The sequence below is a fragment of the Vipera ursinii genome (assembly GCF_947247035.1).
Source record: "Vipera ursinii genome assembly, chromosome: 2".
Lineage (NCBI taxonomy): Eukaryota > Metazoa > Chordata > Lepidosauria > Squamata > Viperidae > Vipera > Vipera ursinii.
In genome coordinates this window covers 172,871,186-172,889,950 of record NC_139513.1, presented here as the reverse complement: position 1 = coordinate 172,889,950, position 18,765 = coordinate 172,871,186, and the positions used below count along the sequence as shown (strand labels likewise).

Sequence of the window (18,765 nt, the reverse complement as noted above, 5' to 3'; positions counted from 1 at the left end):
AGGTTTGTGGGACTCAATAAAGAATGGGCAACTTGCAGTCTTCCTGTTAGAAGATTGAACTGAACTTTCATGTTACAGTGGCTGTTTGAAATAAAGTCCTGTCACTCTAGAAAAGAAAGTAAGGTGTTTGTGACATAGTTTAAGATTGGAATAGTACTGGAATAACAGAAATGTATAGATTTGATAGTAAAATCAATATGGCATATACACTGGGACAGAAATGCAAGAGAAACTTATAAATAGATTGACCTCATGTAAGCCTCCAGCTTGGACTAGTTTTCCAGGCTGAAGCATGCTGTATTGTATTTTACATTAACCACTTCTCTTTTTTCAGATTTTTTTTTAAAGAGGAGATTAAGTTATTTTGCCCCTTCACTCACACACAAATTTTAAACAAGATGTTGGGGTTCTACTTAATTCCTTCTGTCTCTTGTTGCCATACTCTTCCTTTGCAGCATTGGGCTCTCCAGAGGCACCACCCCAATCAGCAGCCGAGGCTTTTGTGGAAGCATCAAGCCAGGCCATAGCATGGACGCTTATGAGTGGGGGTTCAGATACTTTGGGCTCCACTGGCAGCCTTGCTCAGAAGAAGCGTCAGCAGCAGAACAAGCATAAGACCCAGGGCTCCAACGTGGTGCACCGTTCACCACGAGCCCTCTTCTGTCTACGTTTGAACAATCCCATCCGCAGAGCTGCTATCAGCATAGTAGAGTGGAAGTATCCTACATTTGCATATTAGGAAAAGGAAGAAAGGAGGGTGGGAGAAGAAATTCCTGTTTGATGCCTTAACTTGAATGTCTTCCAGACCCTTTGACATCCTCATCCTTATGACAATCTTTGCCAATTGTGTGGCCTTAGGAGTCTATATTCCCTTTCCAGAGGATGATTCCAATGTCTCCAACCACAACTTGGTGAGTGCTTTTCCTCAGGTTATGAGTGGAGAGAAAGTAAGTGTGTGAGCAGTGAGAAGAGTGTGTGAACTTAATGAAAGAACGCAGCTTTTGCATGTCAGACTGAGAATCTGACAAGAGTTTAAAGTGTAGAATTGAGAAGTGCCTCTGGAAGGCCTAAGGAACCTGAAAAATTGCTGCTAGTCAAAGCAGACAGCACTGTGTTAGAGGGATCAATAGACACCATGAGACAGGTCCCTGCAAATTTAGGAAGCCTAACTTTGACTTCTGGTTCTAAAGCCACTGCGTTACTGTAGTTTCTTCCCAAAGATACCAAAAATCCTGCATAACTGCCTCTTCACTCCTTTCTTAATGGTTCCATCTTTACCTCTTGATTTCTGCCCAAGGCAATACCTTAATGCTAATTAAAACTATTATCTCCTAATGGGCATTAATCTACCCATGTGAGTCATGGCAGCTGAGGTAACAGTTTTCCTTCCCCACTGCCACATCAGATCAAATCAAATCAAAATCTTAATTATGGTCATAGACTAGAAGAAAAATACAATTTTTAAAACTAATATATAATTTTAGTCACGTAAGTATCTAAAAATACATTTTTTATATTTAATGTTTTTTATCCCTTTTACAGATTTTTTTAAGATTTATTTTTGATTTCATTTTTTTATAATATAATCATTTTTAAAATGTTTTTAATCTTGTGTATTTCATATTTTTACTTTTTAAAATTGTATTTTTTTATGCTGGTCTATGAGTGTAATAAAGTTTTTTATTTGATTTGGACCCACTGGACAAATCAACCTGGCTCTGGTCACTCTGACCAAAAGTTCTCAAATGCATCTGCTACTTGCAGCTGGGGTCAAGACTAGAGTTGGAGCTCAGATTCCTTGGAATAAATCCCAAATAATCCATGGACAGAAACTGGAGGCGGGCCAATTCCTGACTGTTTGTCTCTCTGGGGCAAAATTCAGAAACACCTATAAGGTCAGGCACCATCCAATTTCCCAGTCAGTTTTTTTTTTTTAATTACATTTATATCCCGCCCTTCTCCGAAGACTCAGGGCGGCTTACTCTTTTGTTGCTAGTAAGTGAAAAGTGAGCATTAGTACAGAAGGCTGTGCTGAGACTACATTCTTTTTCCAGCACTTGGAAAAAGAAGATAGAAAGAATGGGCAGTGTTCTTCGCTGTAGACCTATGCTTCTTTTTTGCTGTGTGTTACACTTCCCTAATTTTGGATGCTAGGATCTAATATTTGCAGGATGTGCTTGTTTGTGACAGATGTCCAGCATTCTGCGCTTCTGTCATTTGTGTCTTCGGTGTTTGCCTCTTCTTTCCTAGCAGGCTTGTAAAACTCTCGTGGTGGTGTTGAACTGAGGTTGTGTTAATCCAGAGAAATCCTTCTTATTTTTCCGTGATTGGAATTTCCAGTCCTTTTTAGTGTGGGTTTCCTGGAACCTACATTTTTGATCTTATGAATGGATTTATTAGGGACAGCTCTGATTTTGGACTATTTATCAACACACTTGGTTTCAAAATACAGAATGCAAGTGTAACTTGGTATTCCTGCTGCTATTCCTCCCAATTCTACAGGAACAAGTGGAATATGTTTTTCTCATCATCTTCACAGTGGAAACTTTCCTCAAGATCCTTGCCTATGGTCTGGTTATGCATCCTAGCGCTTATATTCGCAATGGCTGGAATCTTCTTGATTTTGTCATTGTTGTAGTGGGGTAAGTTTTTAACACAAGGATTTTATTTTAGCTCAGTATAGGAGTTTGACTCACAGTGGTCTGATTCTTAAATATAATTTCCAAATGAATCATCTGTTAAAAAAGAAAGAAAATACTATTGATACATTGAAAAAGCCTCGTTTTAGCTTAAGTGGAAAGAAATACAGTAGGCAAGGCAAGCAAGGATGTATTGTAGAAGAGAAAGTAAATTCCAGTCCTGAGTGACTTCTTGTGACTTAAAGAGTTGCAGAGAAAGGTCTGTTTGTTATTAGCTGCATTTCGCCAATTATAACATTCTATCATAATTTTTCCTCCTATTACATTCCATTATTTCCTAGGAGGCAATGGAGCTATTTGAATTTTTCTTTGGCTGAGGGCAGAAACAGAATGGCTTTAATTTAAATAGTATAATGGCTTTAATTTAAAAAGATGGCATCTCCATCACCTTGTATTACTTATAATGCTGAAATTAGGTTTATGCATGAGCATAAACCCTAACGCTACATATACACCGTATTCCGTGCCTCATGAAACTGAGGTGACACATGTACTGTATATATTTGTCATTCAGACATCTTGTTTAACAAATAGGTTCTGAAGCAGATTGTCTGTATTAAAATTGTTAATAGACCAGGAGAATCAAATAGCTGGGAACTATAAATACCAAACTAATATAAAAAGGGGCATTTAGGATTGCCATTTCGGCATTAGATTTATAGAACATTTTTAAAGGGTGGGAGAAAATAGAACTGGAAGATTTACAGTAGTTTCACTGTGAAATTCTTCACTGACTAGAGGCTTACTCCTATCACTAGCAAAACAGTAACTACGTGCTTCCACTTTTAACAATCAACTAGCATATGAAACCCCAAAGGTCTACTTAAACAACAATTGATTCCCCTATATCCCTCATCCAAAATATCTTGGACCAGACTCTCTCCTATAAGGTACATATAGAGAATATGGCGGCAAAAACCAATATTAGGAACAAAAAACTATGTGGAACTAAATGGGGAGCTTCAACTGTCACCCTCAGGCTATCACCACTAGGGCTAGTCTGCTCTTCAGCAGAATACTGTGCCCCTGTATAGCTTAACTGCTGCCATATTAGTAAGTTAGATGCAGGACTCAATGACACCATGAGGATTACAAGCGGATGTATTAAAACTATTTCGACTTGCTGGCTTCTTGTTCTGAGCCATATAGCACCACCAGCTGTATGAAGGCAAGATGCACTAGTGAGAGAATACAGAAAAAGTATGAACAACTCATTCCTACTGGTGCATGCCAACCTTCATCATTTATTAGCTGGAAGGCTCAAATCTAGAAGTCCCCACTGGCACTTGCATAACATCTGCTCAACAACTTTGATACTGATTCCCAGTGGAAAGCCAAATGGATTGCTGAACCTCCAGATATAGGAAGATATATAAATGATCCTATACAAAAGATGCCAGGCTTTGAACTACCACACTAGCAATGGACAATTCTGAATAGGATTTACACCTCACGCAGTGTCTGCCAGAACTCACTGTATAAATGGGACATATTATCCTCCCCTTAGTGTGACTGCAGGGACCCACAACAAAATGTAGATCACATTGTGACCTGCTGTAAGCTAAGGGCATTTACCAGTCCAATATCTGATTTTTTTCATGTAAACGATACTGCCCTTCAGTGGTTAGATGGCCTAAACATTGGCATCTGAATATAGATCTTTTTAACAGTTATACTTTATTGTGTTTTTTATAATCTAGGCAAAATGTTTATATTGCACGTCCATGTATGATATGCCATGTGCTAAATAAATTAATCCAATAGTTTGTCAAACACTTCTAATACTCAGTTGTTTAGATGATGGTAGAGTCATTTAAAAATCATTTGATCCTGACAGAGATACACCAACACCTACTGTAACCTAGTTTTCCCTTACTTGAAAGTCTCCAAAATGTGGCCTTAGCTCCAAAAATTCCTTAGTGAGCAAAGCCATTGGTAGGAATTCTGGCATTTAAAGTTAGCAGATCTTGAGTCACCTGGGTTGAAGATACCATTTGTATAAAGTATCCTAGCGATTTCAGAATGCTGGTGAAAGCAAACTTGGTCCATCATCCTGAAATCAATCTTCCCCTGCCTTGTCTTGTCCTTTGTTTTCCTTACAGTCTCTTCAGTGTCATTCTGGAACAAGTCTCCCACAAGCCTGGGGAGGCCCATCACATGAGTGGGAAGCCAGGTGGCTTTGATGTCAAAGCCCTGAGAGCTTTTCGTGTCCTGCGACCTCTGCGTCTGGTCTCTGGGGTTCCTAGTAAGCATCTCCTGTACTCATGCTTCTCAGATATATGCCTAGGAGGAAAAGGCTGAACAGAAAATAACATCTCTTAGTATGCACATACATACCGTACTGTGATACCAAACTTTGCTGACATGCTGACTGTCTCTTATATGACTGCACATTGTGAACTTAATTATATATGACTGTTTTGTCATTGTTTTAGAATACAATTGTTTTGTCATTGTTTTAGAATACAATTTGAGATCACATTCCAGCTTGTATTAATTCTTCTGTACTGCATCATAAGTACTAGACTCATATAGGACTATGTGTAGGTTTATATGCTGATGTATTGCACAGCCTGATGTATTGCACATGTTTGCCATTCTCTGCATCACTATATGATAATTTCCAATGAACTACCTTGATTATGATATATATAAAGTTTAGGTGATCTAGAAACAATTGAGTTCTATGTTTTCTACAAATCTGTATTGTCCTTAGGGCAGTGTTTTCCAACCTTGGCAACTTTAATACGGGTGGACTTCAACAGGGGAATTCTGGGAGTTGAGGCCCACCCATCTTAAAGTTGGCAAAGTTGGCAAACACTGCGCAAGAGGAAAGAGAATTTCCTCTACTCAGCACCTTATTCCTGAGATGAGCCAATTGAAATTGTACCCTTCACGCTGGAAGAGGTTCTTGTGTTCTGAAAAGCTGACGTGGTGCCCTAAACATTTCTGTCTCATAGGCCTGCATATTGTCTTGAATTCTATCATGAAAGCCATGGTGCCCCTTCTGCACATAGCGCTACTTGTTCTTTTTGTCATCATCATCTATGCCATCATTGGCTTGGAGCTCTTCATTGGCCGCATGCACAAGACCTGCTTCATGATTGATTCAGGTATAATTCACCGAGTATAGCACAAGTCTGTCAGATCTATATTTTAAAAACTCCAGATTATATAAAATGACAGCAAACAAGTGGTTTTTCTAGAATACCCTTGATGGCATCCAGTGGTAGTCTGTGTTTTTACTGCCCATTAGCCCATCGGCAAGGCAACTCTTGTTCCTCTGCTTCCAAGAAATAACACAGTTGAAAGTTAGTTCTATTCAAATACGAAATGCCTGGAGGACACAGTTCTGCTTCATTCTTGCAGATTAGGGTTCAGTATTTGGCTAAATTTTCAGAAATGCAAGCTTTGGTTGGAAGGTAACCATTGAAGATTATGAAATATTTCTGTAACACATCTCTTCTGACTTGTTTGAATGATTTTCCACTTTGAATGATCTTTTCGAGATAAGTCAGATGTCCTAATCATGTGTCTAGATTTAAAAAGTGGCCTGCTAATATGTTTTATGCTGGATTTAAAGAAATTACAGAAATTGTAAGCCAATTTTATTAATGTGACTACTCTCGGTGATCTAGGGCTAAAGGTATGGCAGGGAGATTTATAAGATGATTTATCAGCCTTGGTGGAGCAGTGGGCTAATGCCTCCTTAAGTAACACCAGCTGCCTGCAATTAGTGCAGGTTCGCGTCCCACCAGGCTCAAGGTTGACTCAGCCTTCCATCCTTCCGAGGTAGGTAAAATGAGGACCCAGATTGTTGGGGGCAATTAAGCTGACTTTGTAATAATGCCGCTTGGGGTGTGTGTGAAAGCCCTAATAAGCAGGCATATACATAAAATGAAGGCTACTGCTAAGCTTGTAAGCCGCCCTGAGTCTTCGGAGAAGGGCAGGATATAAATGGAATTAAAATAAATAAAATAAATAAAGAGATTTGAACATACTTGGGAAGTTGGTTCAGCTCAGCAATAAATCTATTAGATGATCCTGTTTCTGTCATCACTGTGACTCATCTTCTACTTGTTGCAGATCTGGAGGCTGAGGAAGACCCATCACCTTGTGCTTTTTCTGGGCACGGTCGGGAATGCACAGTAAACAATAGCGAATGTCGTGGCAGGTGGGATGGCCCCAATGGTGGAATCACCAATTTTGACAACTTCTTTTTTGCCATGCTTACTGTCTTCCAATGCATTACCATGGAAGGTTGGACTGATGTTCTCTACTGGGTAAGCTATTTCCTTCTGGGCAGAGGAACAGAAGTCTCCTCTGTTCATACTTCCTTGTAGTAATTCATACAATTCAGTCTGTCTTGATGTACGATTCCTTAAGTATTTTTTGTTTGTTTGTTTGATTATTCCAGATGCAAGATGCAGTGGGTCATGAACTACCTTGGGTTTATTTTGTCAGCCTTGTCATCTTTGGCTCTTTCTTTGTGCTTAATTTGGTTTTGGGTGTGTTAAGTGGGTAAGTCAGATTTGGAACATTGGACATGTGACCAGAATGTATTTGTCTTCCTTGATAAAGAAAAAAGTATGTAAACATCCTGCATAAATTATGCCAACAATTTTTTTCACATTTGCGCCTGGTTTACTTAATTTATCCTACTTGTCTCAAATATGAATCAAGGGCAAAGAACTGCAGTAAGCAATGTTTGGAACTCTGTCTTTTGAAATTTTTTTTTAGATTTCAGCAAGAATAACTTACACCAGGGGTCTTCAAACTTGGCCAATTTAATATTTGTGGACTTCAACTCCCAAAATTCTTCAGCAAGGCACACTGGCTGAGGAATTCTGGGAGTTGAAGTTCACAAGTCTTAAACTGGCCAAGTCTGAAAACCCCCAGTTTACAAATTTTCAAGTCTAGCCATGGGAGCTAGAATGTGGTCCTGGGTACTTTTGCGTTTTTACAGCAGCCTCCTTTCTCATTAAAAAAAACACATAAAGGATCTAGAATAAAAAGAAAAAACAGTAGAAAAAATAAGTACCAAGTAATGTCCGTGTTTTCATAATCTAATTAAACATAAGACACACGAATGAAGAGGTCAGAGAAAATAATTGGACTACAACTAGGATGCTTGCATTATAAAAGAGGTTCAGAAAAACAAGATCCAAAATTAATATTCTGCACATCAAAGGCAAGGAGGGCCTTCATACAAATTTTCAGATGATGTCCAAACAGTCAACTAATTTGACCTCTTCCATCCACAGGGAATTCTCTAAGGAACGAGAGAAGGCAAAAGCCCGGGGAGACTTCCAAAAGCTGCGAGAGAAACAGCAGATGGAGGAAGATCTGAAGGGCTATCTGGATTGGATCATGCAAGCAGGAGACATTGAGCCCGATGAAGAAAAAGATGAGACAAGTGAAAAGCATACCTGTAAGAGCTTTCAGGACCATTCCTTCCCAGCTCCCCTCCCCTGTTTGCCAGGGACTGTACTCTGCTGTTCTAGAGATGGTTTAGTTAGCAGCCTGGATGTTGCCATCTGTAGCAGCTCTGTACGTGGGGATTAGAGAGGAATCAATCCAAGCCACAGCAGTGCAAGATTAGCGGAAAAACCAACTGAACTGCCAGCTTGAAAAGGAGTTCTGATTGGGATGAAGAGGGCAGGGGACTCCAGTGTGAATGTTTTTAAGATACGTAGCTGGGGTTTTCATTTGCTTATTTATTTTGAGTGCTTTTCTGCCGCTTCAATTGTGTGAATAGGATGCAGCAAGTTCACTGTGAATGGAGCATGCCAGCTTAGTCACAGGAATAGAGTTAGTGGAGAATAGGGAAGAACAGGCTGATAGCTTTGTGGTTTCCATTTCTCCATATTGCATCTGTCGTTTCTTTGTCACCCTCCTGGCCCTTTGGTTGCAGTAAGAGACACCGGCTGTCAGAATCCATTTATATCACATTTCATAAATGTATAGGTAGAACAATGTGCTTATTCTGGGGATTCTACCATCTCTCCGAAGGGGGGGGGAGAGGATAGACTTTAGGCGATCTTCAAACAACAGGGAACATTTGAACTGGGGGAGGGAGGGGGAGAGACAGATCTGGATTGCATCTTCATTTACAACTAAAAAGGAAAGCAATAACCATAAAACCAAGGAGGGTTCCCTTTCCCATGGAAGGACCTGACACCTAAGCAAATGATGAGAGCCTGACCAAATGGATGAGGGGAGGGCTGAAATGGGAATGCTTTATATAGGATTGAAATGTAACTTTGTTAGATTCCGTCTTGTATTGCCACAATCGATTCCATCCTAGTAAACATTTTCCTTTTGGACTAAACTTGCATCCAAGAGTTCTTATTTCCTAAGATGTGGATTGAGGTGGGTCCTGACACCGACACTTCCCTTTGGCAGTGCCCAGAACTGGCCAATTAGTGGCAGCTTTAATTTCCTGTAGCTATAATTTGTAGCCTGAGAAAATGGCATTCAATTCCAAGAATCCACCTCCTGGTGCTAATTAATTCACTGGAGCTGTATCAGCTGCTTTGGGTTCACTGAACGAGTGTTGAGAGCGGTGAAGAGAAATGAAGGTTACAGTTCAGCCCGTCAGTTTGCATTTCTCCCCAACTGAAACAAGTTTCAGGGATCTTGGTCCTTCCTTTTGTTCAGATTACTTCCAAAAATGAATGCAGACATGTTGCATAGTGGTCCCACAATACAGAGAAATTGCTAAAGTTCCTCACTCACTTTTTATAGGGCATTTAGAAAACATTTTTAATAGTATGGGAATATTTCTCTTAACCACAAACAGACAATAGTTGTCTGTTGTCTCAAGCAATAGTTCTTTTCAATGCTACTTACTGTGTGTTTTTAAGGAGAGTGATTTTTTTAGTAAAAAATTTGAAAATGGCAAAAAGCACAAAAGTACATTTAAAAAAAATATATAACAAGTGCTTAAAAATAAATGAAAAATACAACAAAAAATAAGATACAGACCATACAGTAATGTATTGTTAGAACAATAGTTATAATTTTATATATCATTTTCTAATAATAAATATGCAACATACAAAAACAAATATATATTTCTAATACACATATATAATGATATTGCTTTTTTAACCTACTTTATAGCTATAGATAAGTTCCATATTTCCTTGCATGTATTCATGCAAAGTCTACATTTATAGACTATCTACTCATGAGTAACAAGTGAGCATTGAGTAGAAAGAGAGTGATTTCAACTTTTACAGCAGCATAGTTCTGTCCCTATGTACCCCAAAGCAAATTCATAATTATTTATATTTTATTTTATTTATATTTAAATTTATATACCGCCCTATTCCCGTAGGACTCAGGGCGGTTTACGGGGAAAATTAAAAGTTAAAATACATCATATACAATTAAAAACGATTAAAACTAAGATTAAAAATTATCTTTTTGGTTGGCACCATCTTTAGCTTTTTAAAATAGCGCTAAAATATTTTTACCTACATTATGTCTGTGTGTGTTTGGTGTGTGTACAGAAGAGTTTGCAATGAAATAAACTTTACAGCAAATTTCAAAATTAATCAAGAAGAACAGCACAGGGCCTTTATTTTTTTCTTTAAGTAATAAAATACGTTTTATCACTAATTCAAAATTTGATTAGATATGTCATAAAAATTAAAATGGCACATTTAAGCCACACGCACCTCCCATTTTATATTATACTAATCAATATGTATGGAATTTAGAGGAATGGACACAAAATAATGGAATCATAGAGCTGAAAGGGATCTTAAATGTTATCTAGTCAAAGCCCTCCTTAGTTCAGGATCTAAATTCATTCTCTGTTTGAAGACCTCTAGTTATCACTACCCAAATGGGAAGAGATTTTGGGTAGCTGCTTCTAGTCTTGGAATTCTAAGCTCTTTAGTTCTAATGGTTTGGAAAGAAATGGACAAGGCATAGTCCATAGTCTACCACATTTCCTTTTTTCTCTCATCTGGCTCTCATCATTTATTGTTCTCCATCTGTTTCCATCCATTTTGTTCCTAAGTAATTCCCTTTCCTATATATCCCTCCCTTCATGTTTTTTCAATCTTTCTCTCATCTGTGCCTTCTTTGTGGAAGACGCTACTGTGGCCGACCTGATGGAAAAGAAGAGGAAGAAGAAATGGTTCAAGCACCGCAGTCATTCCTCCGACAGCCACAGTAATTTTCAATGTTTTCATACTCCTTTGTGTCCACGCTTAGTTTTCTTTTAAGGGCTAAGCAGAGGAAGCTATGTAGATACTGTGTTTCCACCTCATTCTTTATCTATGCTTCATTCTATAGAATGAAGTCTGTTGATTTCACAAACCTATTTGGGAATCATGCTGGGGGGGAGGTGGTGGTTCTATTTTTATTTCTTTGTTTTTTGTTGATTATTGGATTTTTCTTACTGTATGCCCTTATGGCAATTCCTTGTCCAAGTGTTTCCCCCCCCTCCAAGTGAATTTTATTATCTAATTCCATTTGCCGCAATGTGTCTTTCCTCTCCCTACGGCATGTAAGTGTAGCAATAGGATACTCTTTGCCAGTTTTCAGGTCTGCTGGCCAAACAACAGCATCTATAATTAATAGGAGGACGATATCACACTCCCTGGTTTAATCTGTAGCATTTCGTTTAAGAAACTCTGGAAATTCTGATCCCCTATTGTGGTCATAAGTCGAGGACTACCTGTATTAAGCATATAGATATTATAGTTGCATTCATCCTAAATATTTGGAAATATAATGTAATTTGAAGGGAATTTTAGTTGACTGTTTGCTCGTGTTGCCTTCAGTAAACATGTTTTGCAATTTTATAAATAAAAAAAACCTGCAAAGCCTGTTCATAGGAGGTCCGTGTATTTACTATCTCCTTTTCTTCTGCATATCATAAACGTATCAAACTGATGGTCTGAGGAAGAGTCAATCCTATGGTTTCAATGGTGGCAGCTGTCTTTGTGAATAGAAATACTGCAGGAAGAACTTGCGGTTGTTCCCCCCAAAAAATCTCACCTGCTTTTCTCTCCCCAGCCAGTCTTCCTGCCAGCGAAAGTACCTCAGTCAACACGGAGAATGTTGAAGATGAAGAGCACCTTCAGAGCCACTGCTATGATGTGTGTTTGTGAGTTTGCCTGGCCAGAGAGGAGGGCTGGGAACTGCAGGACAATGCTAATTATTAGTGTTCTACAGACCAAATTAACTCTTCTAGGAAAGTATTGGGGAATCCAAAAGGTTGCCTCCTGTTGGCCCCCTCCTCCCCACATTTGAGTACATTCTCTGTGGGGATAAGGACTTTTGGGATTAGTTCCTGGCATTTTCTATTGAAAGGATCTCAGAGCGATTGACTGAGAAAGCAAAGTCCCTAATCTGTTTTCAGTCTTCCATTGTTGGACCAAGTCCACCTAAATCCTTCACAGATGCTCTAAATTTTAAGATCAAGTGTTTAGATTCTATTCTAGTCCAGAATAAGACCAGCAGCCAACATTTAGAACGGGGTTGTCCAATCTTGGCAACTTGAAGACTTGAAGACTTCAACTCCCAGAATTCACCATCTAGCTGGCTGGGGAATTCTGGGTGTTGGTCCTTAAAGTTGGCAAGGTTGGACACACCTGATTTAGAAAATGATTCTTTAAGTAACAGATTGTTTCACTATATACTGTATTTGATAACTGATCCATTTTAGTTTTTACTATTTTTAATATTCTTACCTCCCTTGAGGAAATCCTCCAGTGAATGCTGTTTTCTCCTAAGCTTGCATCTCATATCTCTGATTAAATTCTGTCTCAATAAGCACTTCTTACTGCAAACTGAACTCTTCCCTCTACTAACTAATAGTCTAGTTAAGCAAATTTGCTGAGCAAATGGACATGCTGAATATATGGCCTCCTTCTGAAGCCCCTGTCCAAAGTGGTTATCTTAGAGGTATCATATTGCTAAGCTTGTAAGCCGCCCTGAGTCTTCGGAGAAGGGCGGGATATAAATGGAATTAAAATAAAAAATAAATAAATTTTGTTTTGATCTTCCCTGGTTTTTTTTAAATAGGTAAAGGTAAAGGTTCCCCCGCACATGCGTGCTAGTCGTTTCCGACTCTAGGGGCCTGTGCTCATCTCCGTTTCACAGCCGAAGAGCCAGCGCTTGTCCGAGGACGTCTCCGTGGTCATGTGGCCGGCATGACTAGATGCCAAAGGCGCACGGAAAGCTGTTACCTTCCCACTGTAGTGGTCCCTATTTTTCTACTTGCATTTTTACGTGCTTTCGAACTGCTAGGTGGGCAGAAGCTGGGATGAGTAGCAGGCGCTCACTCTTTTTTAAATAGCACACTCTAAAAAAGTACCCTGCATATATGATAATGGGGAAAAAAGTAAGTCTCTATTCATGGCATTAGAATATCTGTGTCAAACTGCATTTTACTAGGGGCAGGCCAAAGGTCAGCAATCTCTTTAAATAGGAAGGGGAGGTAAGGCAGCAACTCATCCTGCTGGACAGGTGGCAACCTTTTATTTTAGAAGTAAAAGAGTAAGCCCAAATGTTCAGCCTTTTGTGGAAGGCGTTATGGGTTGGAGAGGGAAGGGGGAAGGAAACTGAAATGTTTGTACCATATAGAGATCTTAGGCTCCTATTGCCATCCATACTTTGCCATCCAAACTGTGTAGCTGAAAATCGCCATTCTGTTAGCAAATTTTAAGGGGTCTCAAAGGATGACTAGAAGGCTGCATGTGGCCATGGACTGCCAACCCTATGGGATGAGAGCCAATTTTAAAAAATGGTTTCTTGATTCTGTATTTAGAAAAGATGTTTTAGGGTATATTAATGATGATTTGTGGGATTTCATTTTGAACCATTTCCATAGCATCCCAAATAGATTTGTAACTTCTCTTTGGGTCTTTCAGTTTTAGCCGAAGAATTTATTTTGAGTTTTTACTAAATTTCTATTTTTCACAGAGGAAAGCTTTCCAAGACCAAATTCTGGTGAGTATAACAACAGCCTGGCTTTCCATTCTTGTCCTGGCTGCTAGGCTGTTCAATAATTTCTGTTCTTCCTTTTGTATCCCAGCCGCCATGTACAGCGCTTCAACAGACTTTTTCGGAGGAAATGCCGTTTGGCTGTCAAATCTGTCTCTTTCTACTGGATGGTCCTGCTCCTTGTGTTTCTGAATACCCTCACCATTGCTTCTGAACATTACAGGCAGCCTTATTGGCTGACTCAAATCCAAGGTGGGACTGCGAGACATAGTAAATAGAGACAACCTCAAACAAGTGAGGCTTGTCTAGGCATTAGGATAGCCATATGGGAAACAAATTTTTCAACACAGGAAAGCAGGAACTCACTGTTGAATTCAGTTTGAGACACAGTTGACTGAAAGGAGAGGAATCCCTGTAGCAGGTTACACATATTTTATGTCCAACTACAGATATAAACTGCAGGTTTCTCTATCCTCTTTCTTTTAAACAATTTTAGTGTTAGTTATAGAGTTTGTTTATTTATTTGTAACATTTATATAGCCACCTATCTTGTACTAAACCTTTGGGTGGCTTACAAGCAAAAAACTAAAGCAACATCTGTGTAAAATAAAAAAACACTAAAACAAAACAAAGCCTATAGCTAAACTTACCCAAGTGGCCCACAACAAATTCATCTTCTCAATCTCACCCTATCCCAGTGCTTGGGGGAAAAGCCAAGTCTTCAGCACTTTGTGGAAGGTTGAAAGAGTGGGGGCCTGATAGCTTCAGGGGGAAAGATGTTCCATAGGGCAGGGAAAGGAATGTTTCCTAGGTTCCATAAGATAGCAACATTTAAAGGCAGGGACTAGGAGTGTGCCAATCCAGTAGGACAGTTGGATGTCTTTAGGAGAGATGGTTCCACAGATAACCCAGCCCTGTACCATATAGGACTTTAAAGATAATAACCAGCACTTTGAACTGCATCCTAAAAGACACTGGGAGCCAGCGCAGCTCATGCAATAGGGGTGAAATGTGGGTAAATTTAGGGGCATTCATCACTGCTGCATTCTGGACCAGTTGCAACTTCTGGATGGTCTGTTCTGAACCAGCCCTCTTCTGGCCTTGTAAAGGCAAACCCCTATTTAAGAAGAAGAGACTGGAGAGCTTCCAAGGCTAAAAGGCATCTGCCAAGATTTAATTACGCAGTTAACAAAAACACAAGAGCTTGTCTTCTCAAGCGGAAAAGTTGCTTTCAGCAACCAGCCCCTCCCCAAACACTCCTTTTATAGAGAGCTCAGGGCGTGGTCTCCCTGTGCCTCCTCCCGAGGAGTCTCACAGCCTTTCTTTGTTTGTTCCTGCTCGACTGCCTCCTGCGTCGGGCGTCCTTGAACAGGGCCAGCTGTGGGTCATCTTCCTCCGCACTCTCGGGCTCACGCAGCTGAGAAGAGGTCCCCGGCTGAGGACTCTGCAAAGCCTCCAAATCATCATCAGCCGGTTCGTTTCCCTCCTCCCCCACATCTGAGTCATCCGATACATCGGAGCCGGCTGTCGGACCCACAGGCTGGCCCTGAGTCACAACATGGTCTATAAGGGCAGCCCTATGTACAATACATTACGGTAATCCCAATGGGAATTGACCAAGCCATAAGTGACTAGGAGCAAGACCTCCTGGTCCAGCAAAGAGCTCAATTGGCACACAAGTCAAATTGGTGAAAAGGCCTCCCTAGCCACAGCTGCTACCTGCTGCTCAAGCAGGGGCCATGAATCCAGGACAATCTCCAAACTGTGCACAAGTTCAGTCGGGAAGTGCCAGCCCATCTAGAATTAAAGAACGACTATCGCCCAAGCCTTGAAGACCAAAATCCCAGAGCCTCTCCATCTTGCCAGGGTTAATTTCAAGTTTGTTTCTCCACATCTAGACCCTGAGTTTACTGCAGGCTGCCAATTTGTCTTATAATTGAGCAGGTTTACCCCTAAAAATGGCAACCTTTCTTCCTCTTCTATTATGTTATATGGCATTATATTGTCCCATTATAAATTGTTCTATGTCTTGTAACAGAGGGCAAGGAGACTGAATAGTGCATAAGACAGAAGTCCTGCTATCCTGTCAGGGATATGTGAAATGCATTTTTTTTCAGGGGGTATTCATTAAATCTGACAAAAAAGCATGTTTGCTTTTATTTATGAGCCAAAGAACCTACCTGTATGTATATGTGTTGTGCAAAATTGCTTGCCACCTTAAGTGGGGTGAGGTGGGGAGTAAGGAACAAACGATTCCCAACATAAATCATTTTGAAATTTTATATTATATTATATACAGAATCTAAGCACTATTATCACTTCTGTTCTGTTGTTTAATGCTATGTATTAGTTTGCTCTTTCCTGCTGAAGCTGCCATGCCAACCTGCTTGACAAATTGCCAGTTGGCCATTTCTCTGTGCTGATCATTTTTCCCTTTAGGCTTGAAAAAAATGCATTAAGGGCAACAGATTTAATTCCAGTCTGCCCCAAATTAGACTGTAGACATATGCTGTTATTAGCTGTCACGATCATGAGGAAAGGAAGGAAAATGTCGTCTCTTGCTTTTTTTCTTTACCCTAGTCCAGGGGTAGGCAACTGCGGCTCTTTTATGACTCATGGACTTCAACTCCCAGAATTCCTGAGTCAGCTATGCTGACTCAGGAATTCTGGGAGTTGAAGTCCATGAGTCATAAAAGAGCCGAGGTTGCCTACCCCTGCCCTAGTCAAATATAGACAGTCCTGGTTAACAACAGTAACTGGGACTGGAATTTCCATCGCTAAGTGATGCAGTTGCAAACACAACATCATGTGACCACATCACTTAATGACAGCAATCCTGGCAGTCCCCATTGCCATCATTAAATGAGAGTCACAGGTCATTAAGCAAGGCCCTCCTTGCAACTTCTTGTTGGCTTCCAACAAGCAAAGTCAATGGGGAAGCCAGCAGGAAGTTGCAAGGAGGTATCTCAGGGTCAAGTCCAGAAATGAGACAATGAGATCCAATTGAGTCAAGTCCTTTATTTGTTTACACCTCAAAGAGATGACTTTCTAAGCTACTAGACATATCCTGAGAGATTCTAGGATGTAATTGGCCTGACTTCTTCCCCCACCCCTGCTCCAGCTCAGGATTGCACAGTCTCCTTCTAGGAGAGTCCCAGCAAAAATCTTCTCCCTCTGCTGCTGCAGGTGCAGATTCCCTCATAAGGTTCTAGGCTGGGGTGGCTGCTGCTGGGGATGGGAGGGTGCACAAGCAGGGTCCAAATCTGGTGTGTTTTCCCCCAACTGTCCCAAGCCTGCCCGTGTGGCACAAAGTCCCTGCTGCCCCAAGCTTAGCACCACAGTGCAAAGAACCAGCCATAACCACCCTGCATTCTTCCAGGATGGCTAAGGTTGGTTCTTTGCACTGTGGTCCATAGGCTGTGCTAACTCTTCTTTGCCATCTTCTCCTTCCCATTGGTAATGAGGCATATCCAGCCTGGCCCTTCACAAGGCAGCTGTTGACCACATGAGGCCCACTTCCTGTAGTGTTGTGAGGAAACTGCTGAACCTGACCTGGAGAAAAGTAGGCCTTCTACAGCCAGAAGCTGTTTCATGAATGGCCATGTCAGACCTGTTTTGTCAGTAACAGGAACATGACAGTGAAGGTCAACTAGGAGTAATGGACCAAAAAAGCAAAGATTGTGGAGATAGGCGGTGGGGAGGAGACTATTGACACATGGCTGTAACTTTGACAACTAAGTGCAAGTATATATGTTCAGTACTGTTGTAAGTTCAAATAGTTGTTATATGAGGACTACCTATAATTTTTGATTGTTTTGTTAATCTTCTTTAAATGTGCAGAGCTGAGAACAAGCAGTGTCGTACTTTGTCTAGTGTATTGTGAGACTTCAGATGGAATAGTATACAATAGGAGCAAGAATTTGATTAGTCCTGCCCCAGAGAATTTACTGTGTTGTGTTCCATACAGCGACTCTGTAATTTTATTATTTCTGCAGACTTTGTCAGAGGTGCCAACAGAAGCACATATATAACTTGTCCTTTAAAACTTCTATTTTTGATGGAAGAATTTTCATCAAAATCAGTGTTAGAATCAGTGTGGTCTTAGCCAGATGGCTGAGGAGGGCCCCCTTAAAAATGGTAAAAGTAATACTACTGTTGTATTATGATTATCGTAGCCATAGGGGAGTGTTAGCCTCTTTTGAAACTCAATCTTGAATAAAATACCTTCATCTCCTTTATTAGAAGCAGAAACTTTTTAATTGTTCTGAAAACTTTTCCACAGACTGAAATGATCCACAGCACAGTTTGAGAACTTCTGCCCTATACCTTTTGTTCTTGCAGCATACGCTAACAAAGTATTGTTGTCACTGTTCACCCTGGAGATGCTGCTGAAAATGTACAGTCTAGGCCTCCAAGCCTATTTTGTCAGCTTCTTCAATCGTTTTGACTGTTTTGTGGTATGTGGTGGGATATTGGAGACTGTCCTGGTAGAATTCGAGATCATGCAATCCCTTGGGATCTCTGTGCTCCGCTGTGTCCGCCTCCTGAGAATCTTCAAAATAACTAGGTAAGAAAGTTGCCATTAGCCAGGGATAAGCCATTCACGCAGATTGCTCAGCTTAATAACATTTACTTATGGTATATATTGAAATTCCCATAGGAGGAGATGATTTGAATTAGTATTTGCTATTGCTGCTGCTGTTGCTGCTACTATTATTCCTCCAGTTCCTTTATACTTAAATGCAGCTGAGAGATGATATACTACATAGGATTGACTGACTTTCTTGAGGATATGGAACTTGGAAACATGATGTTTTTAAAGGGACCTTGAACCATCTGTGCCAAGTATTTCCTGTGTTTACATGATAGGTTTTTTATGTCTGATGTCTATAGCGTCCAAGCTTAAGCACAAAGTATGTTGAATTAAACCCCACTAATTCTGAGACTTACTTTCAAGAAAACAAGTAGAGATTTTAGCCTCAGTCACTCTTTCTTGTAGAAAAAAATAACGAGATTTAAAAAAAGATGGCATAAATTATGTAGAAAAGAATTTGCCATTTTAATGTAAACTTAACAAATGTTCAGTAATGCCCTAAGA

At 40.2% G+C, this 18,765-nt stretch overlaps 1 protein-coding gene across 1 annotated transcript in view; it reads left to right on the top strand.

Moving 5' to 3' along the window:
• Positions 1-523: 523 nt before the first annotated feature.
• The window catches only part of CACNA1F (calcium voltage-gated channel subunit alpha1 F), a 69,535-nt gene continuing 51,293 nt past the window's right edge, over positions 524-18,765 (top strand). Inside the window, exons 1-13 of the mRNA XM_083353461.1 lie at positions 524-717; positions 806-911; positions 2,503-2,642; positions 4,802-4,944; positions 5,660-5,812; positions 6,786-6,982; positions 7,117-7,220; positions 7,964-8,130; positions 10,806-10,886; positions 11,736-11,826; positions 13,647-13,673; positions 13,759-13,919; positions 18,009-18,234. Coding sequence (XP_083209587.1) covers positions 539-717; positions 806-911; positions 2,503-2,642; positions 4,802-4,944; positions 5,660-5,812; positions 6,786-6,982; positions 7,117-7,220; positions 7,964-8,130; positions 10,806-10,886; positions 11,736-11,826; positions 13,647-13,673; positions 13,759-13,919; positions 18,009-18,234 — 1,775 coding nt within the window. The 5' untranslated portion in view covers positions 524-538. The remainder of the gene's footprint in view (positions 718-805; positions 912-2,502; positions 2,643-4,801; positions 4,945-5,659; positions 5,813-6,785; positions 6,983-7,116; positions 7,221-7,963; positions 8,131-10,805; positions 10,887-11,735; positions 11,827-13,646; positions 13,674-13,758; positions 13,920-18,008; positions 18,235-18,765) is intronic.